This window comes from Panthera onca, chromosome A2 (genome assembly GCF_046562875.1).
Source record: "Panthera onca isolate mPanOnc1 chromosome A2, mPanOnc1 haplotype 2, whole genome shotgun sequence".
Lineage (NCBI taxonomy): Eukaryota > Metazoa > Chordata > Mammalia > Carnivora > Felidae > Panthera > Panthera onca.
Window position 1 is genome coordinate 110,468,421 of NC_138340.1, and position 27,639 is coordinate 110,496,059.

The 27,639-nt window shown below is 34.9% G+C and overlaps 1 protein-coding gene across 5 annotated transcripts in view; it reads right to left on the reverse strand.

Moving 5' to 3' along the window:
- SNX13 (sorting nexin 13) overlaps positions 1–27,639 on the reverse strand; it is a 135,605-nt gene that overhangs the window by 55,773 nt on the left and 52,193 nt on the right. For 4 of the 5 annotated variants that reach the window (XR_013553464.2, XM_078441586.2, XM_060632622.3 and 1 more), the window contains 7 exons: positions 22,070–22,141; positions 12,686–12,807; positions 12,492–12,593; positions 10,856–10,944; positions 6,068–6,151; positions 2,401–2,539; positions 1,945–2,033 (listed from right to left, as the gene is read on the reverse strand). Coding sequence is in view for 4 of the 5 variants with exons in the window: in XM_078441586.2 (XP_078297712.1) it covers positions 1,945–2,033; positions 2,401–2,539; positions 6,068–6,151; positions 10,856–10,944; positions 12,492–12,593; positions 12,686–12,807; positions 22,070–22,141 (697 nt within the window). In the remaining variant the exon portion in view is untranslated. The remainder of the gene's footprint in view (positions 1–1,944; positions 2,034–2,400; positions 2,540–6,067; positions 6,152–10,855; positions 10,945–12,491; positions 12,594–12,685; positions 12,808–22,069; positions 22,142–27,639) is intronic. The other variant, XM_060632625.3, reaches the window with a different exon arrangement.

Below are 27,639 nucleotides of genomic sequence, written 5' to 3' on the forward strand. Positions count from 1 at the left end.
ACTAAAAGTAGTAAAAACTGCTTTTTTTCTGTTTTAAAGCCCCATTTCTCTGCTTCTCTGCAGGGCAAAACTCCTCCAAACAGCTGCCTATAATCACTATTTCTAATTCATCTTTTCCCATTTTCTCCTGGACTGGTTTCACTTAGGGTTTCTCTCCACTACTCCAAAATGCTATTATCAGATCACCAATATTCCCCTGGTGGCAAATCTAATGGCCAATTCTGAGTCTTCATCTTCCTCAACTTATTAGCAGCCTTTGAAATATGTGATCTCTCACTTCTTTAAAAACTTTCTATGCTTGGCTTCTGGAATATCACACTCCCAGGTTTTCCTTTAATTTCATCAGCAACTTAGCTGTTTCTTTAGCTAGATCTTCCACTTTGTCTTAAACTCTAGTAACTATAGTGCCACTGAACTAAGTCTTTGGTATCTTCTTACTCACCTTCACTCTTGTAAGAAACCTCATCCATCCAGTCTCAACTTTAAATAACTGTCTAATAATCCTGAGGATCCTCAAAGTTTAGGCCATCACTGACCGTTCCCTTGAACTACAAAGTTTACCAATTAGTGAGTTGACTTGACTGTTTAACAGGGATCTCAAACTAAAACATGAAAATTTAATTCTCTCTGCCAAAACTCCTCTTCCCTGTATTATCCATTTTATAAATGTAAATAGCAACATTTTTCATGCAGTTGCTCAGGCCAAAAATTCTAGGAATCCTCCTTTTTTTTCTCTTACTCGATATTTAATCTCTTAGTAAATCTGTCAGTACTATATCCAGTCTTCAATTATTTCTCACAACCTCTGTAGACATCTCTTACTTGACTAAAGCAGTAGTCTCCTAATGATCTGTCAGTCTCCATTCTTGTCCCCCGCAACTCCACCACAATCTAATCATCACCAAGAGTCAAAGTAGTCATTTTAAATTTTTTTTTCAACGTTTTTTATTTATTTTTGGGACAGAGAGAGACAGAGCATGAACGGGGGAGGGGCAGAGAGAGAGGGAGACACAGAATCGGAAACAGGCTCCAGGCTCCGAGCCATCAGTCCAGAGCCTGACGCGGGGCTCGAACTCACGGACCGCGAGATCGTGACCTGGCTGAAGTCGGACGCTTAACCGACTGCGTCACCCAGGCGCCCCCAAAGTAGTCATTTTAACGCGTAAGTCAGATCATGTCAGTCGCCAGAACAAATCTCCAATGGGTTCCCATCATAATTAGAATTTTGAAATAATTTTGCATGGCAGATAAAACTATATATGATCTAACCCCCAAGGTTCCTCTCCAGTTTCATTCCTAATATAATCCCTTCTCATTCATTCTATACCAGCCATACTGACCTGCTCTAACTCAGCACTTTCCTATCTCAGGACCTTTGTATACGCTTTTACCTTTGCCTGAAAGATCAATAAAAGACAAAAATTCTCAGGACTTTCTCATTAATCTATCAGATTTCTCTATGCTCACATGTCACCAAATCAGTCAGCATCTATCTAAAACAGTCTTATACATTCTCTATCCCTCTAGTTTGCTTTACTTGTTATTTTTCATATTGTACATTTTTTAGCATTATATATTAATTTACTTAGTGGTTTATTTTTTGATTCTGCAACTAAAATGTTAAGTTCAATGAAGAGAGAGATTTTGTCTATTACATCCATCTAAAATGGTGCCCACTGTATAAATTTATGTAAAGGTTGAATTTTGAATAACAAATGAATAGATGAATAAATAAAAAACCTTTAATTACTGTAGCATTATTCAGGAAGTTTTTAATCTCTTTAGCTTCGTTTAATAAATAGGATAATACAGTGTATCCAAAAAGTTTTCTGCAAGGCCTTTTGTGGAGGGCTACACTGGTTAATATCCCAATTCTTGTTATTTGCTAGATATTTAAATGAATTTAAGGTATTTGTAACTAAACATTAATTAGAAAGTACTTACTTTGCCTGACTGTAACCGCTGTATTCTTGAGTCACATACTTTTTTTACAAACAATAAGCTATTTATTTGATTTTTGATAGTGTTGATATCTAAAAGCAAACAAATTGATTGTAAGCTAGAAATCGGTAATGTTATTTATGAAATACTTTAAACATGCACTTACTTTAACATAATAACCAATGAACAGAGCAAACAATAAGAGAAATAATCTGAAATTTTATGGTGAAATTATTTAATTAAAGTTAAACCATGCCAATTATTTTTAGAGAATTACAGTATTAATTGCTTCACATTCAGGAAATTATAATGCTTTTATTCTTAGCACATGTTAACATAATAAAGATTTAGATGCAGTTAAGGTAAAAAATAGCATAAAATGACACTTAGGCAAATTAAAGTTTTATTTAGAGATATAGTAATGATTAAAGAAGACATTTTCATACTTAAATGACTTACCATCACCAACCGTATCTAGAGATCGAAGATACTGTAATTCTTCTACTGCCTTATCTCTGACTGCTTCTAGCTCTCCAATATTGTCACTCAATTTAATAATGTTCATAAAGGCCTCATAGTTGCAATTAGAATCACGGATCTATAAAAAAAGTTCAAACAATATGTGCAAGGGGGACTTATTAAGGAAAAAAGGAATCTTCAGTGCCTACCATGTGCTAGGCAGAACCTTACAGCAAGTGTTTATTCCAGTGCGTATAAGAAAACAAAATGAAAACCTCTGTACTCATGGTCCCGGGAAGAGGCAGAGGAGTAGAAGACGAGATTAGTGGCAATGGAAGGCACATCGGGCAGCGTACAATATGTGTTGTGGCTTTTACTCTGAGCGGAATGAAAAGTTACTGCAGGGTTTTAAAGAGAAAAGTAACATTCTCTGACCTAAATTGCACAGAATCAATGTGATGACATAAATAACTCTGTCATTTTGTCTTTTTCTCGAGCCACGTGCTATTTAAGAACAGGAATGGGGTGGAGAGTAGAGCTGAATTTAACCAGAGTGTGGTTGCACCAAGCAAATAACAAAGATAGAGGGAGAAAAAGTAGTCAAGGATATTATGAAGTAACTAACCACTGTGACTGCCAATAAAATTTAAGTAAAGCAATAAGGGGATCTATGAAAAGGTAGCAGACTTGAGATATTATCCATTCTCCAAAGAGGTCAAAAAACTAGTGATCGTTTAAGTTCAGAACTAAGGAAAAACTGGCCAGTAAGTGTATGAAAAGATGCTCAAATATCATTTAGATATGCAAGTTAATCACAACAAAACGACAATGCCAAATGTTGACCAGAAAGTGGAGACACAAAAACTCTCAAATGGTACTACCAAAGCGCAAAATTAGAACACAACTTCGGAAGACCACTTGGCAATTTCTTTTATTTCATGTAAATTTTACTTGAGTGATTAAAAAAAAGGTAGGTTATTAAAGTCTTGATTTTTCTAAGAATACATTAAGAAACAAATTAACAGCTGTCCATTCATCTGCTCTAGAGATAACAATATGAGCCAATTAAGTAATCTATTCCACAGTAAAAGATAAGACTTATCCTTAGTTTGTATTAAAAAAAATACATACTCAGAGATGAATAATGCAAATTCACCCATACTATTTTTAGAAATGACTTAAAACTGTGGGGTGGGGTGCCTGGGTGGTTCAGTGGGTTAAGCTTCCAGTTAAGCTTCAGACTCTTGATTTCTGCCCAGGTCATGATCTCAAGGTTGTGAGCTCCAGCCCTGAGTAGGGATTTGTGCTCACAGCAGGGAGCCTGCTTAGGATTCTCACTCTCCCTCTCTGCCTCTCTCAAAATAAATTTTAAAAAACTTAAAAAAAAAAATACTGTTGGGTAACACTAACAGTTTATACAGAGAGAAAATATGTTACTACTAAACTGCTTACTGTTGGGGGTGCCTGGGTGGCTCACGTGGTTAGGCACTGGACTTTGGCTCAGGTCATGATCTCATGGTTTTTGAATTCGAGATCCCCCATCAGGTGAGCTTGAGCCCTGCTTCAGGTGAGCCCCACTTCTCTCCCTCTCTCTCTTTCTCTCTGCCTCATAGAGTTTTCTCTCTCCCTGTCTCTCTCTCTCTCTGGCCCTCACTCACTTGTGCCCTCTCTCTCAAAAATAAATAAATAAATAATAAACTGCTCTAAACTTTTCCTTTCAAATAGAAATGAACTGTACACTAAGTTCATAGAAATGAACTGAACTAAGAACTGAGCTTATTTTAATGTTTATAATACCTATGCATACAAGGTTTTCCACACAAATAATGTCAAAAGACTGTAAACCAGACCACAAGTAGGCTAGAGATCCTTTACTGATAAACTCCTCTCTTTTAAATATATTTTCTGATATTGTGTTGCAAGTAAAATAGTGATCAATTCCTGTTCATTAAATAGCAAAAAGACACAAGCATCATACACAATAGTAGAAGCCCAAGTGTGGGAAGAACAAGTAAAAATTTGGTGTTTTGAATTCTTTTTAGACTATCTATATGTTAAATCTACCCCCCCAAAATGTTTTCACCATACAATTAATTATACAGTTAATACAAGGTCAGCAAAAGAAAAATTGAAAGCTAAAGAAAAATATAAATAGGAATAAAAATATTTGCTAATCCCATGAGTGAGAGATAACATTCTGGTGAACATGCACCCTTTTCTGTAACACAGGTAAGATTATACACCATAAAACATCCATTTTCTGGTGTTATAACAAAATGTTTTAATACCCTTTACCCTTATTTTATTAGTTAAATGTTTTTAAATTTTACCTGTATTTTCCTATTTCTTAAAACATTACTTTTTTGTTATATACCCAATATTCCATATAAAATGAAATATATAAACAAAAGAGAAAAATTAAAACTACCATAATCCTACCTTTCTATTAACATTTCAATCAGTATATACACTATCAGAATTATACAGTCATTAATAAATATTTACATATTTGTTTTTAAAAAGCATTATCTACAAACACACATCACTTTTAGTTATCCTTTTCAACTTAAAAATATAAACATGTTTTCATATTCAAGATACACTACCATCATCATTCTTTTTAATGGCTGCAAAATATTCTACTGTGTCAATATGCCATAATTACACAATCCTCTATGTAGAACACTTAAAAAGCTTTCAAGTTTTCAGTATTATAAGCAACGGCCATTAATGGCCTTTGTTTCAAACTTATTACTACTTTAGAATAAATTTCAGAGTAGAACTCCTAACCAGAGGATACGTATTTGTAAAAATTTTAATTAGACAGATATACATATTTTTAAAGCTTTTGGTAGAGCCTAGTAGGATAAAGGAAAAGAAGAATCAAGTTGTGTGACCTCCATAGTTTGATAATGGCTAGTTTGATAATGGCTACTGGAAACAAAGAACAATAAATAAAGTAACTCTCTCCTACGAAAACTAGACTGAGTTACTGGAAAAATTCCAATTCAAGAAAATGAATCAAAGATCTGGAAGTATTTATCAAAGTATTCCAGCAACACTCCATTTACAATATTTCCTTGACCATGAATTTATTGAGGAAAGCCATATATAATCACACAAAAATAACTACTAAACTTAATAATCACTAACCCTTTGATATGTCTGCCAAGATGAGAAAACTATGAGTTAGCTACTTATATACACACTAAGCAACTTACAGAAACAAACCTAAAACACACAGGCTCCCATTCTCAGTCCAGGTTTCCTACCTCATTTTCCTCCACTATATAGTATAAAACATAAAGTACATATATTTAAGTAGTTCAGACCACAGCCGTGTTTGAAACCAAATAGCAGTTTTTAAAAGTACTCATAATCTATACACTCCGTCAGGAAAACATCCTTTTTTAAAATTTAAATAAGTGGTAACAATACCAAAATTGTGAGAGGATTATCGTATCAACAAACTTCTTACAATGAATTTGTCTAGCACTTTCAACCTATGAGCAAACAGAAATACCAGAAACATAAAGATTATCTATAAATATATTTTTACCTAATTTATTCAATAAATTATTGCTTGATCATCCTGATCCCCAGATATTATTTCTAAATTTTAAAAAAATGCTTTAAAAACAGAGTTGTAATTTTAGAAAGTACATACCATCCATATGATATATTGATTAATATAATCAGGATCACTGAGTTGATTTATTAATGGAAGAAGAACTCCTCGTGCAAGGATTTCCTGGACCAAAAATGTAAAAAAAAAAAAAAAAAAAAAAAAAAAAGCAAATTTAACTTAATATACTTCTCAAATCAATAGCATAATGTAAATAACATAATGCTGTTACTTAAGAAAGATATGACACATGTAAAACTTGATAATCAACACATCTTATAAAAAGATGACCTAATACCACCTCAGTTAAAATAAATGAGATAAAGCTACCTGTATCAACTTGGCCGTATCTCCACAATGACATCTAGAGTTGAGTAGAAAAAAGCAGAAGGGTATCTCTAGTATGTTAGCATTTATGTCAAGTTTTAGAAGGCAAAACATGGCACCAAGTGTCTATGAATTCCTACATCTAATTAAAAGAATAAAAATGAAGGATAATAGGAAAAGATACACACCAATTGTAAAATAGTGGTTACCTTCAAGGGAGGAAAAGAGCAACTATAGCAAAACATTAACAGTGGTTAAATTTTGCTAGTTGGTACATAAATGTCTACTGCATTATTCTCTATACTTGTCTGTGTTTGAAATTTTTCCTAAGAGAAAATAAAAAAATAATATGGTAATATAATTATTCATCTTTCTCTAGAATATATCTTCTCATTCTTTACAACTGTTTACTCTGCAACCTATTAAAATCCTGCCCTTGACTACAGAATGAAATCTCCAATCAAATTAAACCCTGATCATTCCAGCTGAACACTTTTTTACTTACATGTTTAAGATACACTCGTGCCCTGAATTTATGGCATTTATCACTTATCATTCCCCATGTAATTGTGTTATCTTCTACTTCTCTGAAACACCGCAAATATCCAGGAACCTTCTGTATATAAGTGACGTTTGTTAGTTGATCTACTGATTTATCTATCTTCAAAAATATTTACTCAAGATCACTGTCTTAAACATGGCAGGCATTTGATAAATATTAAAGGAATGGAAATAAAGCAAATTAAGAATTTAGTGCTGATCCTATTTATACCATATTTTCACCCATTATTAATCTTCATCCTTTTACGCATGTGATATCTAAATTTATAAAACACCATTTCTTAAGAATACTGGAAAGGCTAAATAAATGTCAGTTTAACAGGATGTTTCACTTCTCTAATTAAAGGACCAATTTATTTATTCCTTTTACCAAGATCTCTAACTTATCTGGTTCATTTTCCAGTATAATAAGTTCATAAAGGTAGCCTTCACTTTATTTTCCTTCAGTGAGTTATCTTATATAAATTCCACTTTTTGTAAGCTGTGCAAGTCTCTGACAACTATTACCTAAGGATGAATTAACATTTCCAAAAGGCATCCATGAAGGTTCCAATAACTTTCTGTTTTATAATTCCTTTCTTTTCTTCACATTTTTTAAATGTAATCTCTACACCCAAAGTGGGGCTCAAACCCTGACGGCTCACAACCCTGAGACCTAGAGTGGTATAACCTACCAAGTGAGCCAGCTAGGCACATCTTTTTTTTTTTTTTAAAGTCATCTCTATGCCCAACGTGGGGCAGGTCCAATAACTTTTTCAAGCATCTTTTAAGACATCTTACAGTCTTAAATTAGAAGTAATTTTTTATTCTTTCAAGATTAGCTTCAGTCTCCAAATTTTAAAAATTATATTTATATAATTCATTCCTTCAAGTTATGTCTCTGGCCACATATGCTCAAATTTTAATGTTTGCTATTTTTGAGAGAGCAAGCAGGGAAGGGGCAGAGAAAGAGGGAGACACAAAATTGGAAACAGGCTCCAGGCTCTGAGCTGTCACCAAAGAGCCTGACCCGGGGCTCGAACTCACACACCAGGAGATTATGACCTGAGCTTGTAGTCGGTCGCCCAACCGACTGAGCCACCCAGGTGAACTCATATGCTCAAATTTTTAAATGTACTATGTAAGAAGAAAATGCATAAATAAAACCAAGTTTTTTGCAAGTTTCTTTGCAAAATAAGAAAAAAACACATGTGGGAAAGAATTTTGAATAGATCTAGTGATTCTTATTAGTCAATGCAATCTGTCAATCTGTCTTAGAAAATTACTTTGATCTTCTAATTTGCCTCATGAAAGGGTCTGGTTAGTCAAGATGTAATCCTATGACTCAACAATTCCTATACAGGTTCTAGTGAAAGCTCTAAACATTCCAAAATAGGTAGCCTTTTCCTTATAATTTCTACTTTGACAGAAGTGCCAGCTGTCCAATATGAAGGCTTAAAAGCTACAAAGTCACTGAGGCCATGAATCTTTAAATAAAACATGGTAATGGAAAGAAAGCAGACACGACTAAATAGCAATTATTACAGTCAAGTTCTGTGATTTGTACAATTCATATAAAGGATCCCTATAAAGGAAATAAGTAACAACTCTTTAATCTGTTATTTAATCTGATCAAAAGCATCTTTGGGGAAAACCTGAATTACCAACAAAAGAAAACTGATCAACCATCAAGCTGAAAGAAAAAAAGAAAAAACTGATTTGCTGAATATAGTACCCTATAATTATTCAAACATAAAGAAATGAAATAATGGTCTAAAAGAGCAATCTATAGCAAAATATATTTGCTTTTTAAACAATCCTACTTATTTAAACTATAACCTCATGTAATAAGGCACATCTTCATTCCATCTCCTAAAAGTCAATTTAATCTTCAAGAAGCTAAAGTAGCATGTACACCACAGCAGCAAGAAGGGCAAATAGGTTTCCTCTTACTAAAACTAATTCTCTGACTGGGTATCTGCTATGTGCCAGGTGTGATGATAGCCACTAAGTACATAATGATGATACAGATATGTCCTCTGTCCTTATGGGGCTCACAGTACTACTGGCAGAAAGAGGCAGCAAGTAAATAAACACAACAACCCAGTTATAATATTAAATATGGCAAATGCTATGAAGGAAAATAACTGTTTACTTACGTATGGTAATAGGGAATTATGAGGGAAGTTTAGATTGGGTGGTCAGGGGAGGCATTTCTGAGAAGGTGAGATATGAAAGATGTAGACAATTTACCCAAGAAAATAAGGGGAACCATTCTGAGCAGACAAAAAAGAGTATAAGATGGCCCTATGGTGGGGAGAAAATGGCACTTTTGGAGAAATCAGTATCACTGGAATACAGTGACTGCATGGCACAAAGGCCAGAGAGGTAAACAAGGCCACATCATGCATGGCCTTGCAAATCTCTGGAAGAACTCAAGATGTGAAAAATTTACTTGATGGTCATGGCATTGGCTAGGATGGAGAAAAGACTTAAAAGGCAAGAGAGGACATGGAAACAAGAGTAAGATTTCCATTTTGGACATTTGAAGTTTAAAAGGTCAATCGAATGGTGATTTCAGTGGGCAGCATGTCACAGTAGCCTGGGACTCATAAGTGAAGTCTGTACCAAGATATAAATTTGAAAGTCATTAGCACTTGAATGGATTTTAAAGGCATAGGAATGGGTAAGAAGAGGGCTTAGGATTAAGAACTTAAGTATTTAAAAGTTAGATATAAGAGGAGTTAAGGCATCTAAAAAGGACTAAAAAAGAGACCAAGCGAAGAGAAAAATCAAGAGAGCAATGACATGGAACCCAAGACAAGACAGAATTTCAAGAGGGAAAAGATTGTCAGCCATAAGGAAGTAGCTGAGACACTGCCTAGCAGTGGCTGTCAAATGTACCAGGAAGACAATGATTCTGTGAATGAGAGCTATAACTGACTACCAGTATCTTCCTTCAGTGACAGTTGTGAAATCTAGCGATTAACCTGTCAGGTATTTTACCACCCGTGATAATGACTAGCCCAAATAACTGGTCTTAAAAATACATCATCTATCAGACATTTCCTATTAAAACCAATCATTTTCTACCTAATTCACAGTACCACTACCCTACTTGAGAAGGACACTGAACTCAACTTAGGTACTAAGAAATTGTGTGGTATTGCTTAAATAATAACATATAAGCATAAAAGCACACCTCAGCAATTAGTATCTATTTTGCTGGATGATAGACTAAAAAGATTCTAAGCTTTCCTTTTCATATAAATTAGAAGCTTTCATTTTACCCATTCAACCAGCATAATAGTTGTAGCTAGCTAGCATTTCTCAATCATAACCAGCAGCCAAAACCAAAATATTATTCCTTTATATCCATATTTGGAATTTTACTCCAAATGTTTACATACAGGACATAAACATTCCAAAACTACTGTTCTCATCCCACTTAATAATTTTCTAATTATAAGAAGCAGAATCTTAACTGTCTGGGTTTTTTTTTTAAGTTTCTATCCAGAAGTATTATTTTAATTAGCCTCATTCCAGTAAGTTTATAGGTAAAGCTATATTAAATAAAATCTAAAACATATCCTTGTTATAACCCAAAATCCCAGTATCTGACTCTAAGGCAGTTTGTCTAAGTGTTGTCCAGAGACCTCTGAGGGATGGAGGGAGACAAACACACAGTGTTATTTTCAGAAACGAACATGATGGTGTGATGATATCATTAATTAACTAATGGAATGTGTGCTTGTGCATTCTTGTGTTTCAAAATTTCTTAGTTTTAACTTATGATACAGTAAATATTGATAAATAAATCTATAAACAAAAACCCATGTAAACAAAAACTCCTTGGGGTCCTCAATGAGTTTTAAGAGTTTCACAGGGTCCTGAGACCAAATATTTTGAAAATTATTACTCTAAGTTTCTTCAGACATTTATTTAATAGGAGTTTACACTTACCCTGACAAAGTATCGCATGATCTTGTTCTGGAAATCTCCAGGAGGTAGCAATAAATATAGTAAGACCTCACACAGATCCCTTAGGAATCCTAGAAATGAAAAAGGTGGCCGTTACATTAGAAAATATAAAATCTCCACCTACTCTTGATTAAAAAAAACACAAAAAGGCAGAAATAAGCGGCTGATTATACAAGTTTATTATTTCAATAATTAATTAGTCCATATAGTATTCATTAAAGTTTTTTCATTATTCTCCAAACAGTAACTATTCATTAATCAAACTAATATTTTTTTTATTCTGCTCAGTTTTACGCTATTTTTTTTTTTTTTTTTTTTTTTTAATAAGGGAGTCTAATGGAGAACCTTCCTCATTTTTTTTTTTTTTTAATTTTTTTTTTTTTTTCAACGTTTATTTATTTTTTGGGACAGAGAGAGACAGAGCATGAACGGGGGAGGGACAGAGAGAGAGGGAGACACAGAATCGGAAACAGGCTCCAGGCTCTGAGCCATCAGCCCAGAGCCTGACGCGGGGCTCGAACTCACGGACCGTGAGATCGTGACCTGGCTGAAGTCGGACGCTTAACCAACTGCGCCACCCAGGCGCCCCTACGCTATTTTTGAATCATTGAGAAACTTCAATTATAAAAGTGTTTTCCCCAAAACAGTTTTAGCTGTACCGTGTATTCTACACTTCTACTACAAATTACCTTGTATACGTAAAAGCTTCTTGCATATTTTAAGATATACCTGTAATTCTTCTTTCAAAGAAAGAACTTCCACTATTCTGTCAGATAATAACAAAAGAAGAAGTTATGCTCTTCTACGTTACTAATTTATGAGGGCTCAATTTACGCACATCACTCTATTTCTTCTATTTGGTTATTATTTCAGGTCAGTGCTAAGGAAATGGCAATTAAAAATTGCATTGCACAATAAATATAAAAAGGAAAGAAGAAAAAAGGATAAAAGAGGAAAACAAAAAGTTGCGCACATTGTAGAAGTCAAAGAAAACAGTTTCCACAACCACAAACGCTTTTCTGTAGTTGTTCATATGCTAACATTTCCTGGAAACGTAATTATACAGCCGATTCTGTTAACAACAAAAAATGTGTCAAGTAGCAAAGACTCTTTCTGACTCTTTCTCAGTGGCTATAAAACTAAAAAAAGACATCTTCAGCTAAAACTTATCTAGTCTAACCTCTGACAAAGAAAGTACAAGTCCATTCAACTCCATAAATTTTATCTGAAATTATACTCATTCTTTTAGAAAATATTTTAGGGTAACAGTGTATTCTTGAAGTAGAAATGATAAACTCAAGGAGAAGATAATCTACTACAGATCATAAAAAGTAAATATACAATCATAAAATGTTTGTGCTTGCTATATTTTAAGAGAGGTAATCTCTAATCTCATCTTCAAATTTTAAAGATTACTTTAAAAAAAAAGAAAAGAATCTGGAAACTACTTTTAATAGCTAAAAAAAAAAAAAAATACAATGAATAGTGACAGTGTCTACACTATGCTACCTTTCCTGTAAAAATAATTTCACCTTTTACCCTTCTATTCGTTGTTCAGCTAACTTGTCTCTAACCATTCTGCACACTGTTCTCCAAAGACTTAAATTGAAAAGAAAACCTTCTTCATCTTTGGGAGAAGTGCACACTAGATCACGGCAAACATCCTTCTCCATTTCAACTTCAACTTCAAAGAAGGTATCCACAAGATCTTCTGCTGTACCTGGACAAAGAAAAGAAAAATTCAAGAAATGCAGAATAATAAAGAAAAACAGATTTTAAAGTCCTAATTTTCAAAGGCAATAGACATATTACCTTTTGCTTGATCATCTTTCTCTGTTATCTTCTGTTGAGCCTTTCTGAATACTCGTAGGTGTGTGCCAAAATCATCTACAATGCGTGTAGTAAAATAAGGTTGCCAGTCTATTTCTTTTGACCTTATAAAAAACACATTATATAAATGTTTTAATCAGAAAGTATAAATTCATTTTAATGACTCACAGAAAACATGATCATCACAGAGACTGAATTTATTTATAATGAGATTGTGTTCAGTTAATTACTATTACATCTTAGTCCTCCCTTTCACAAGACCCAAAGTATATCAAATCTACTTGATTAGGTCTTTGAACAATATTATTTGAAATATTTTATCTGCCACAGCTTAAAAATACTTTCTAAGTGCATAAAATAAATAGAAAAATAGTTTTTCCAGTTATATCTGAAATGAGTCTGACAACAGGTATATCATGTAATTTCTCACCCCACATGTAAGAATAAATTAGGGATTCAGAATGTTTTTGCTTGCTTTTAAAAGAGCATTTGAGACATTTCTTGATTCCTTCTGAACCCTTACTGAATTCTCCACATTCTTCACCTTAATTATACAGCCCAAGTTCTGAACCAAATACCATCAGTAGGAGGCTGATTTCCATTTGCAGATACTAGCACTTAAAAACTTGATCATTTGAAATATAGTCCCACAGAAATAGTTTAAAGAATGATATAAAAAGTCACTATCCATGAAAAAGAGGATTACTAATTTTATTAAGCTACCTAGTACTCTATTTTAAAAGTAACAAACCTCAAGAAACATTGCTAATTTAGTACACCAGTGAAACAGGTAACAAAACAGATAAGCCGAAAACAGTTTACACCTGTCCCTGGATTAAGTGATATTTTTAAATAGTTTTTCCAGGGCTATTTTCCTTAAATTAGCATTCAACTTAATTCATCTTTTTTTGAAACAAACCAAGTAGATAAAAGAAAGAATCTACTCATGAAGATGCTGGGTGAGAGAAGAGCAAAGAAAAAGTAAACTATAATTCATTATGTTATTTACCCAAATATATGTAATAAAGAAGCTAATGAAGAAATTAACTTGATTATTGTTGCACTTCTGGAGAAATCTTAAAGGTGGCAATAGCATAGAGGACTGTAACAGACGCTTGTTTTCAAATAAAAACAGAAGTTATTAATACAGTATTTTTTTAAATGAACAACCATAATTCTGATACATACATGGGAAGAAAGAGTAAACTTTAAGTACATGAACACAAAAACAAATTAACATTAAAAAGGTAACCTTCACTCAGGGATGTGAGAAGGGGTTAACATTATTTAGAGTACTGTAAGAGCCATAGTATATAACCATATACTACATTTAATAACAATACTCAGCCTCAATTTAAAAATAAAAATTTAAATCTAGCAGTCTCTAGAGTTTTCTTTATTCTTATTTAAAAAAGAAAAAAGGGCGCTTGGGTGGCTCAGTAGGTTAAGCATCTGACTCTTGGTTTCGGCTCAAGTCATGATCTCACGGTTTGTGAGTTTAAGCCCCGCATGGGGCTTCACACTGACAGTGAGGAGACTGCCTGGGATTCTCTCTCTCCTTCTCTTTCTGCCCCTCCCCCCCTTTCAAAACAAATCAACTTTAGAAACAAACAAATAAATAAATAAATAGAAAAAAATAACAATCTGTATAAGCATATAAATAACTCAACCTTTGCTTGAGTTATTTATAAAAAATCATCCATACCTCAAATTTTATAATAGAAATCAGTTGGTATAGGTCATTACTCATTTAATCGATACAAGGTTCATTCTAACAAATTTAGAAGCTGAATATGTAAACTTTCAAATTATATCTGTTACATTTCATGGTACAATGCAATTGATATATTTTGCTGAATTTTGCAAACAAAATACAATTTACTAATTTAAAATTTTTTAAATATTATTTGAGAAAGAGAGAGAGCATGAGCAGAAGGGCAGAATGAGAGAAAGAGAGAATCTCAAGCAGGCTCCTTGCTCAATGCAGAACCCAGCACAGGGCTCAATCTCACAACCCTGAGAACATGACCTAACGTGAATTCAAGAGGCAGATGCTCAACCAACTGAGCCATCCAGCCATTCCAATTTACTAATTTTAGAAGGTGTTCTCAACTCATCTCAACTCATTACAGACAGCAACACTCAAAATAAGTGAAAATAAGCAATTCAAGTACATAAAATTTATTTTAAATTTAAAATAGGGATTTCTACCTTAAAAGATAAATATGTTGAGGATGAAAAAAACAGGGAACACAGTATTCTATATCTCTAAGATCACTATTTTCTCCTCGCTTAACTCACTTCCACTGAGTATGTGCAAATTTAATGTTAATCTCAACTCAAAAGAACTCTTCTAGGTTAGGAAGATAGAAGAAGAATACACTGCTTCCCTTTGTAAATTAGAAAAACATCTACTAAAAATTTCTAGTACTATTTATCTTTTAAAACTTATGGAAATATTCTGAAGATAGTGACGTACTTTCTAAAATTATGTAATAGGTAAAAATGGAACATTAAAAATCATTCAATTTATGTGACAGCCACACTTCCTTCTATTGATCCACATGTAGTTTTCTATTAGAGCTCTTAGTATCAATTATTCTTAAATTATATCTACAAGTCAAGGCTCTTTTCACTTTGTTTAAACTATTCCTCCACATGATTCTTATTCTAATAAAAACACTTGGATTATTACACAATAAAATAAAATTCATTTTATTACTATTATAAGCTTTCATTTCTTGAATTTAAATAAGGAGAGAATTATTGCCTATATTACCAAGGGGATAAGTGATATAGTCAAACCTACCCTGAGATTCTACAATTTACAGCAGGCCGCTAAAGCCTTTCTGTCATATCTTGGCAAAATAGTTGCAAAAATTAAGAAAGTTAACTAGAAATGCAAACAAGTAATGAAGTTTTACTAAAGTATAAGAGCAAAAACCAAACCATCAAGTTTACCTCTCTGAACATATATTTGCATGTCTTTATCTCCATTCCTCCGGCCAGCATTCTATTCCTGGCCTTTTATTTTAAACGGTTTCCCATGTCTACCACCTTTGTATCCCCATCATTCTGGATGCAAACAGCAGCCAGAGCGATCTTTTTAAAAATACAAATATGATAGTACAAGATAAGAGATTCAAAACCCCTTCAATAACTCCCCATGGATCTTAGGGCTAAGCATGAACACTTTCTCTAAGAACGTGCATACCCAGGATGACCCTGCTTACTTCCTCATCACCATCTGTTCCACCCTCTTACTTCCTTTCTGTTCTGCTGACTCACAGGCTCTTTCCATTTCTCAAACTCAAATACGTCCTGTCTTATTTCAAAGCCTGTAGATACGCTGATCCCTCTGCCAAGTTTGTTCACCCCCACCCACCCTCCACACATTTCCCTTCTCTCCCTCACATTCACTTGACAATTCCCACTTACTTTAGAGTTCATCTAAAAAGTCAATTTCACTTGGCAGCCTTCCCTGACCCTCACTCTTCTCCCTCTCTGCCTTATTTCTTCAGACTAGGTATGGATCTGCAGTGATACAATGTCAAAGCACCAAATTTTCCATTCTTTATAGCACTTACAACCTACAGTGAAATAATTCAACTGCTAGAGATGAATTTAATTGCTGAGATAAAAACCTCAGGAAGCCAGAGACTTTGTCTGTCTTATTCTGTGTTCCTTTTATTCACAAGGGTATCTCCCATAGCTAAACAGTGTGTTGAACACTGGAGGCACTCAATGCATACTGATTCATGGATTCCTCTTTCAGGGTCAAAACACTGTTAACAAGTGTCCCAAGAGAGACAACATGAGGCACACATGACGGTTCCCTATTTAAGTTCTGAAATAGGACACAAAGTGAGAAGTTCTTCTTGCCTTTCTAAATCCTAAAGTTACTTAATGCTAATACCAAAACAAGACAATGAATATCCCAAATATGGGGGCTGACAATGAGATTATATAAATTACATCACTGATTCCATCTATGCTAAGCAGTGTACAGCTCATCATCAGTAATGCAAAAAAACACACCAAAATCAAGTAACTATTTCTGTAAAAGAGCACCATTACATTAGTTGTGAAATTCAGCAAGCCACATCACTTCCCAGGGTTTGTTTTCTCTAAGGACTAAAGAGTTTTAAGAGTCCATGATTATATAACCTGAATACGCATCCAAGCATGTACCACACACACACACACACACACACACACACACACACACACACACACACACACAGGACATGGAAAACTGGTAACTGGTAAGAAAATGAAAATATCTGACCAAAAGGAGTCATGAATATATTTCATTTTAACGTAAATCATATAAACTTTCAACATAAAATAAAGACTTTATATTTGACCAAGGTTTTGCTAAATGATATATCAATGTGGCTTTTGTCTTTAATAAAACGTTCCTACACTGCAACAGTTTGGCGCCCAATTCCTTTTAAACAGTATAACTAAAGACATTTGTGAACAAATCTGAATGCAGAGTCTTTCAAGATTTTCCACCAATATTTCTGGGGCGCCTGGGAGGCTCAGTCAGATAAGCATCCGACTTCAGCTTCAGGTCATGACCTCACAGTCGGTGAGTTCAAGCCCCGCGTTGGGCTCTGTGCTGACAGCTCAGAGCCTGGAGCCTGCTTTGGATTCTGTGTCTCCCTCTCTCTCTGCCCCTCCCCCTGCTCATGCTCTGTCTCTGTCTCAAGAGTAAATAAATATTTTTTAAAAAATTAAAAAAAAAAAAAGATTTTCCACCAATATTTCATTACTTGTCTTGTGCACACCTGATTCAACTATAATCCATTTAACACCTAGCTTTGAGTAAAATCCAATGCAAAAGGCAGTTTTCATAGAAACTACCTTGCCATTCTCATAGTTCTTCCAACTATGTAGGAGTAAATTAAATGATGATTATAATAAGCTTAACTGGGATACACACATCTGGACAAATACAACTTTCTTTTTTAACATATTTGGTTATCTTTCTCCTCTAAATCACACATGTTCAGCTAACAACACAGACCAAGTGGACCAGATATTCTGGAGGCCAAGTATACTTTTGAGAAACCTAAAACTCAAAAGATGGGAACAAGAGCGGACATAAATGCTAGAAAGTGGTCTTTTCACCTAGCTTTAATGCTGAGGGCATAAATCTGTATGTCTTACAAAGGGAATAGAGAATACTGGTTAACTGAAATAAGTTAAGAGAATTGCTACCACAGCAGTACAGAATTGGAAACATACCAAAACTAGCTGAAAATTTTACTGACAATAACTACACACAAAAGTAGAAGTGAAGTGTTATGCTGTAATTTAAATGGATTAAATAAAGAAGCTACATTTAAAACAAATCTTATTGAATGAGTGGTACTGAAATGGGAGAAAGACAGGATATAGGAATGAGCAAAAGGAGGGAATAAGCATGGTATATGTAAGGGTCATCATGCGGTGGATGTGCCTGACTAAAGACGGGGTGGCTGTTGGGTAGTAAAGGCAATTTTCACATCCGTGGCAGAATACTTTCCTGGAAATGGTCTTTTATGTCAAAGGGATAAAAGTAAAAACTGATTTTCCGCCCCCCCCCCCCCACACACAAAATCCTGTAATAAATGTTGTGTTCCTGATGCCACATTTTTTTTTTCAGAAATAACTACTAAGACCCTATTTGAATACAGTAAGAATGGCACTGAATACTGCATAGTGTGTACGTGTTTAAGTGTATATGTATATATACACACACATACATGTACATATCTGAAGGCTTTTTAAAGATATATTAACAAAGCAATATAATAAACAATCACATAAAATTATAATAATATGTATTAATCTCCTATATCATCTCTTTTACCTTCTATTTTAAAAAAATGGGCATTTGAAAAAAAATCTTTACTGTAGTAAAATTCCTACTTTTTCCTGGGTAGATTTTAATAAGCAAGAATCTTAGAGGAGATTTTGAAAAATGTTTTACTGCAGTAGAGGGCTTTTGATCAACTGATCCAAAGACATCTTTTAGTGAAAGTAGGTGGCCTGTTAAAGAAGAATCCCTTCTTGAGCCACTGAATCAGGCAGTAACTTCCCCCTCATAATTCACTATCACAAAGGATACACACTTTAACATAAACCTTAACTTGTTTCCAGCCTTCAGGAGCCCTTGAAGGACTACTTTGTTACAGTGTCCAAAGCTTCAGCCTGAAATTGAATTTGTGCAGGTTTTTAAGGCACAGAACTGTAAACTTGCTTCTAAATCCATTAAAAGAATTACCCTTCGTGCCATCTCAACTTACTCATAAATACATGTGACCGTAACCATCTCTCCAGAGCACCTTTGCTTCCCTTTGAAAATCTACTTTAAAAATGTAATTATAAGGATATGAATAAAATAATGAAACTTTTTTTTCACATTACTGAATTTACATTAAATTTACTATTACTCTTTACCATAATCCTCAAATACATATAAAAGAACTGAATCATCAACCACACAAGGAAACAAGTCTCACTGCTTCATCATTACAAATCTGTCTGCTCCCTTCATTGGAAGCACCTTTTCCCAGCAGGGGAAAAAAAAGAAAGTGGGAGAGCCAAATGTGTACATTCCTTTTCTAGTTCCATGTTCAGTGACTGCCTGCCAATAGCTTAAAATCAACTATGGGAGCAATATTTACACTTCACAAAACTTAGACTTCTAAAACGACAAATGTATTGTTTTCACCATTCTATAAAGAATAGCAGCCATAAATAATTTGGATAATATTTTTTTTTTCATTTTCAATGATATAAGACTTAACCATCGAGAAAAGATTAGTCCACTAAATGTCTTTTATGTCTTAAGTCAAGCATTCTTCCTAACCACATAGAAACATAATAATAAGTATAAACAAACTTTATTATCATTCTACTCTAAGACCTCCTACTAGTAAAACAACAGATAGAAGAGCACTTTAATTCCTAAGTAAATCAAATTTCATTAGCAACATAAGACACTATAAAAAGTAACTCCCCAAATGGTATCCAAAATGTACGGTATGACAGAGTATGTGAGTGCATGTTTTGAGGATGAGGTATGACTGGAAAAATAAAAACAAACCGACACTAATACAACCTGACCAAGGAAGTCTTAGTATTTTAGAATTTCAAGGGATCTGAAATAATTACAAGTCCCACCATTATAGAGCCAGACTTCAATTACTTCTTCTAGATCATACAGTTAGTGAGATCAAGGCTTTAGTTTTTTTAATTTTTTTAAAAAGTTTATTTATTTTTGAGAGTGAGAGTGAGCACAAGAAAGGAATGGCAGACAGAGAGGGAGACACAGAACGTGAACCAGGCCCCAGGCTCCACACTGTCAGCAATGAGCCCAACGAGGGGAACCCACCCACTGTATTCTCAAGAATACATGAACATTTAAAAAATTTTTTTAAATTAAAAATAAATAAATCAGGATTCTTAATTTTCCATTCAGTGTTTTATTTACTGTGCCTTAATAACACAAAACCTCCTGACTCTTAAAGTTATAAGAAAACTTAAAAAAATGGAAAAAAAATTTAGGCATGCAGTTTTATGTAACCATATTAAGGGAAATTATATTTAGTGAACTCTAACACCACATAAGATGTTCAATTCTACATCCTGTGCCCAATGCTTCAAAGAGATTAAAGATCCAGATGTTCTAAAGGACACAGATCTCAGAATACAATGAACAACTTAGAGAAACACACATGAGGCACACACTCAGCTATTTTAGAGGGTGAGTATAAAGAACACAGCGATGGAAGCCTTAATCAAGCTGTAGGAAAGGAAAAGAAATAACCTAGGGCTAAGTGTGCATCCTCTTAGATATAAGGTTAAGTATTAAAATATTAAAATAAACAAGCTTTTCTAACAAGATGTACCTGACAAATGAAACATTCCTATACCCCACAGTAAAATATATCAAAATTCTGTAGGGAAAAACAAGTCATACAAGTCATAAATGGACCTAAATCAAGAAGAATTTGACTAGTTACTATTTAATCACATATAAAAACACTATTTTGAGCATTAGTTTCCAGATCACTTCCCAAAGAAATAAAGGGATGTGGCTGCCATCCTAGATATCTTTATTGCTCATTACCAAATGTTTCTATCTTCGGTCTCTGGCTATAAAAAGAATACAGTCTCATTCTGTAAAATGTAATTTCTTTCCTTCCTTTTTTTTTGTTTTTTTAATATTTATTTACTTTTGAGAGACACAGAGAGACAGAACACGAGTAGGGGAGGGGCAGAGAGAGAAGGAGACACAGAATCTGAAGCGGGCTACAGGCTCTGAGCTGTCAGCACAGAGCCCGACATAGGCCTTGAACCCACTAACTGTGACATGACCTGAGCCAGTCAGACACTTAACTGACTGAGCCACTGAGGTGCCCCAAATGTAATTTCCTTCTTTTAATTTTCAGCATCAGCCTTAATCAGCCATAATCCACAATTCAAAGATCAGTTAATATTTTAGTGTATTTCCCATCAGTCTCTTTGCTATGCATGCATATTTATGGTTTTCTTACATGGCTAAAATCATACACTATGTTGAATAATTTTTACTCTAATGTATTTCCTATTAGTTTAACAATGCTTCCTAAATATTTTAATGACTACAAAACTAATTCAAGAGTCAGAAAACTTATTTTCTAATGAGCCAAATGGCAATTTTTTTTAGGCTTTGCAGACCACACTGTCCGGGTCACAACTAGTCAACTCTGCTATTGTAGCACAGGAGCAGCCATGGACAAAAATGCAAACAAATGAGTGTGACTGTCCAATAAAACTGTATTTACAAAAACTGTCTACAATATACTATACTTAATAAAATTACTGAATAACCTAATTTTAAAATGGGGAAAAATCTGAGTAGACATCCGCTAAAGATGCTATACAAAAAATAACTCATAAGCCCATGAAAAAATGCTCAATACCACTACCTCTCAGGGAAATGCAAATCAAAACAATTATGAAATACCACTTCACACGCACTAAGACAGCTGTAATCAAAAAGACAGACAAAATCACAGAATGCCTGTCTGGCACAATCAAAAGAGCATGCAACCCTTGATCTCAGGGTCATGAGTTCAAGCCCCATGTAGGGTACAGAGGTTACTTAAATGAAGAAAAAAGAAAAGACAAAATCAAGTGTAGGCGAGGATGTGGAGAAATCAGAACCCTCATAGTGTAGTGGTGAGAATATGTAGCCACTTTGAAAAACAATTTGCAGCTCCTCAAAGGTTAGAGTTAGAAACAGACATAGAAATTCTACTCCTGTATATCCAAGAGAAATACAAACGTAAGTCCACAGAAAAACCTGTACATGAATGTCCACAGTACCATTCTTCATAATATCCAAAAGGTGGAAACAATCCACATATCCACCAGCTGATGAATCCACATGTCCACCAACTAATGAATAAACAAAATGTGGTTTATTATCATACGATGAAATAAATAACAAATAACAACAAATAACTCATAATCCCATGAAAAAATGCTCAATACCACTATCTCTCAGGGAAATGCAAATCAAAACCATAATGAAATACCGCTTCACACCCACTAAGACAGCTGTAATCAAAAAGACAGACAAAATCACAGAGTGCCTGTCTGGCAGTTGTTATTTGTTATTTCTTATTCAGCAATAAGAAAGAATAGTAACATATGCTACATGGATAAACCTGGAAAACATTATGCTAAGTGAAAGAAAAAGAAGCCAGTCACAAAAGGACACATAATTAGGAGGAACAGAAATTAGGTAAGGGTTACCTAGAAATAGATACGGGGGGGGGGGGGGGGGGGGGGAGGGGGGGGGAGGGGAATACAGGGAGTGAATGACAGTAGATACAAGGTTTCTTGTGGGTCATTTACGTGTTCTTGAAATGACTGTGATGAAGACTGCATAACTCCATAAATAAAAGTCACTGACTTTAAGTGGTTAAATTGTGTGATATGTGAATTATATAATATACAATTAACAACCCCTGTTCTATTCTACATATGTAAAAACATTAAGTTATTTTCCCTTCTTTTAAATACTTAACGGTTCCTGGGACACCTGGCTGGCTCAGCTGTTGGGGCATGCAACTCTGGATCTCAGGATTGTGGGTTCGAGCCCAACACTAGAGATCACTTAAAAATGAAATCTTTAAAATAAGTAAACAAATAAATAATCCTAATTGTTTTTGCTGTACTGTAGTAAATAGGACAATAATCATTTTTTTAATTAAAGTCTGTTTTTCTTCATTTTTTATTGTTTATGTATATTAGAGACCGGGCATGAGCGGCGGAGGGGCAGAGGGAGAGAGGGAGACACAGAAGCCGAAGCAGGCTCCAGCCTCTGAGCTGTGAGCACAAAGCCTTACAAAGGGCTCGAACCCGTGAGCCATGGCATCATGACCTGAGCCAAGTCAGACGCTTAACTGACTGAGCCACCCAAGTGCCCCTGATTAAGGTCAGTTTTAAGCTAAGTCTTCAAATGGCAAAGACTAGAAAATGGCAAAAGAGTGTACAACTTTACTGATACAAATGTCCATTATCTGAGTTGTGCTTCCCTTTTGGAGGAGTCTAGGAACACATGACCTATTACTTCTATGACAAAGGTTGTGAGAAAAATGGCTAAATAATCAGAACATATCTCCCATCATTCCAGAAAGAGCGCTATCATTAGTATCCACCGAATCCTGGAACATACATAGCCATACCTCCTCCTCCCACAGGAAAACCCTTTAGGAAGAACACAGCCGTGGCATTAGAATATATCTCTTTTCTAGTAACCTTGGGGTTAAGGGGAACAGAGGCGAAGGAACAGAGTTGCCATATTTTACCTTTGAGCGCAACTAGGTTACTTGATCACTTGTATTTCCCTATGGCTTCTACTACACTAACCTTATCCCCCTTCTCAGAACTTTGCTCTTTCCTAACACGTCCTTCATCCCTCTCTCTATCCCACATATCCATTCTTGAAGACCAGTTTTAACCTTAATCCACAAGAGGTCTTCATTAGTTACTCTGGTCCATTCTACCTCTACATAAAAATTGCTCTTGGGACGCCTGGGTGCTCACTCAGGCAGTTAAGCATCCAACTTCTGATTTCAGCTCAAGTCATGATCCCAGAGTCATGAGATCAAGCCCTGCATCGGGCTCTGTGCTGAGCCCCTCCCACACTCATGTGCACCCTCTCTCTCTCAAAATAAACTTTAAAAAAAAAATTGCTTTTAATACCACACAAATGACTACTTTGTTGCTCTATATCTTAAGTGCTTTAATTTGATCTCCCCCCCCCCACCCCATGCCCCCCAAACAAACTAAGATAAGGTAAAAGAATCTGTGTATATATTCTAGGAACATAGTAAGTAGCAAAAATTAAGTTACATACAAAAATTAAGTTAACATACACTGAACATTTACTGTGTACCAATCCTGTGGTATTTTACATGCACTAGTACCATATATAAACATTACAATAACCCCATGGGATAATTATCCCATTTTACTGATGCAGAGATTGAAACAGAGAAAGTCAAGTAACTTGCTCAAAATACCACTTATTGGCTGATAAATATTCCATGAAATGCTTTCTGAACATCATCTCATTTTCCCCTCACAATTCTGAGTTTGCTACAAATGTTATTATTTTACATAAATGGTAAGAAATCTTAAGTACACTATAACTCAATGGTACAGGTAGAACTGTAATACAGATATCCCAGAGCTCTCAGTGCTGTATCATAATATCTTATTTGAAAGAGGAATAAAAATACAAAGGTTATCACAGATTCATCCCCTAAAGCTCCAGCCTAGTTCACACTCAGGTTCTACCACAGAGAACTCAAGTGTGCTCCATGAAGGTTCCCATCCCCAAACTGCTACTAGAGTAATCGATACTAATGTTAATACAAGGTCCTCTCTCACATGTGATGTCATGTGATGTCATTTAAACCTAACAACCTGATAAGTAGATATGAGTTATCACCAGACTCAAAGAATTTATATATTCTGTTCATTCAAGGTCTTACAGCTTAATAATAGCATTAAAGCTCAAAATCAGGACTTCAGACTCTTCATATGTCTTTTCTTCCTACTGTGTCTCAAAATTAGCTTTACATTTTATGCCAATACTCTGTAATTGTTTTCTCAAGGTAATGAATAAATATGACCACCAAAATGGAGGGCTTCAAATTTTTTTCTGGGTTCATAGGCCCTTTTTAAAATGAAATCTGTAATCACCCAATTAAAAAAAAACAGTTGTGCATACACTTTCAGGGCTTCATGGGCCCCTATACAAGACTGTACCTTGAAGGGCAGAGGCAATAACTTAATGCTCCTGTTACATGCTCCAGAAACAACAGACAGCACAGAACAAGGAACAAAGTAGTATTCAAGTGACTGCAAACAGACCTACTTTCCATACTATCATTGAAAACAATCATGGAGACTCTGTAAGACATACCTTTTAGTAGTAAAAGAAAAAGCCAACATAGAACAAAAATAAAGTCATTCACATGGATGACACAATTACTGAACCTTACTAAATACCAGGGACTTGACTTTGTATCATTTTTACCCTGAAAACAGCCTCAAAAGTAACTTCGTTATTATCAGTCTATTACAAATGAGGAAACTAAGGTTCAAAAGGAGAGGATTTATTTGTCCAAAAACTTAAGGTCAATGAGAAAGCAAAGATATAAATTCAGGTCAGTCCAGGATGAAAGAAACCTGACTCTTTCTGCAATCACCCAAATATTCACCTTGATAGCACACAATGTTACAAAAGGGGGGAAAGAATAAAAACAAAACAATTTATTACATGAAGGGTAAAGAAAAGGTGGTTTGGGGGATCAAAAACAGGGAAAGTAGTGCAATGAGAGGTAAAAAGGGGGGGAAATTAGGATGAAAATCTAAAGTTTTTTGTTTGTTTTTGGTTTTGTTTTGAGACAGGGAGCATGAGTGGGGGAGGGACAGAGAGAGGCAGAGAGGGTGGGGAGGGGGAGAGAGCCAGTGAGCAAGCATCCCAAGCAGGCTCCACAGTCAGCAGGGAGCCCAATGCAGTGTTGGAACTCACAAACCATAAGATCATGACCTGAGCCAAAGTCAGCTGCTTAACAGGCTGAGCCACCAAGGCACTCCTAAGATGAAAAATCTAAATCATGACATATCTGGTAGGGAATGAAAGAAGAATACTAGACTGTGGATAATCTTGGACTAATCAATCTTTCTGGACCTTAGCTTCCTCATCTGTGAAATTATAAATGCTGGAGGGAGTTAAAAATTTAAATTTCAAATTCCTTCACAACTTTAAAAACATTTTCACAAGTGTTATTTTTATTACATTCCATCAAATGGGGATTCTGTTTTATTCACTGCAGTATCTGCAGCACCTGGTTGGTACAAAGTAGGCACAAAATATTAGTTGAATGAATTAAATAAATTTGATGACAACAATAACCCTGTAAGGAACAAAGAACAGGGAAGGCATGATTATGCTTATTTCACATACGAGAAAAACAAAGATTCAAAAAGTTTAAAATACTTGTTCATAGTTCCATAGCTAAGTAGTAGAGCAGAATGCAAACTCAAGTCTCCCAATTACTAGTTCAAAGTTCTTTCCAGGTCTAAAATTTGTTAGATTTCAATACATACTTAGGCCGTCAGATACATCAATAATGGACTCTTATTTCTACCTTTCCAAAGGAAGAAAAAAAAAGTCATTAGGATGATGTTACTATAGAAAGTAGTGAATGACTGATTCAGAAGAGTTACCTGAAAGAATGAATACCCAGTACTCAATAATGCTATATATATGAAATAAAGGAGATAAAATCCAATCTCTGACTTTTTATCATACCTTATTTTTGGTGTTCCACAGGGAGCGTACACTTGTAATGATGGCTGGCTACTGGGCAAATGTTTGCTGTTAACACTGAGGGAGAAGGAGTTCAGATCTATCTCTACACGTAAGGTTATTATTCAAACCATACACATTACTGCAGGCCTCCCCAGTGACCTGAGGTTGAGGAACTAAGCTCCTACTCTGAAGCTCAGGATTAAATGAGTTACAGCTGAAAAGTCCTGACAGGGTAGCATGAGCTGGAAACATCTATGTGCACAGAGATGAAAATGCCATACAAGCCCCAGGGCAAAGCTCTAATTCTCCAAGACTGTCAGAAGTACAAGATTGTATTTCAAGAATTTAAGTGGGGAAGAAGAGGGGCTGGCTAAAAAACAACACCTTCAGATTTGAAAGTGTACTGAAGGCCAAGGCATGCAACTTCCTGCCTTGAGGCTACAGGCTGGTAGGAAAATCTGTGTGTGGAGTGGGTAACAAAATCCTTCAATAAAAAATAAAAAAAATGCAAACTCATCCAAACATAAAATCCTTTCTTTCAAAAATAAGTAATTTCTGGATATGAAATGGCCACCCAAAAAATCAAGTAGTTTAAATACAATAGAGACCAAAATATTTTGTCATACGAAAGGTAGTATATAAGCAAGTTTTGTAAGGTAAGAAATTTAGTATATCTCCTAAAAATTTCTTAAAGCAAACTCATCAAACTACACTCCCTTCTGAAAATAAACTGAATATTCTCCACTGACTTAATGATCCTTTGGTTTCTTCTCCCCCTAAAAGTACTTCTACTAGGTATGTGTCAAAAGTAAAAGAGAAGTTATACTGAAACGACTTCCATGGCAGTAAAATAAAACAGAGTATCTGGATAAGAGGGGGAAAAAAAAGGTATTCTCAATAAGTGGGGTGAAAGTCACATGACCAGACCTGGATGAAGAAACTTACATCCAGACAGAAATCAAGGCTTAATCAAGATCAACATCCTGTAAATATAAAGGTTAAAGAAGTATATGTTTTTAGAGCTCCAGTTCTATAATCCGAGCGTTATCTCACAATAATA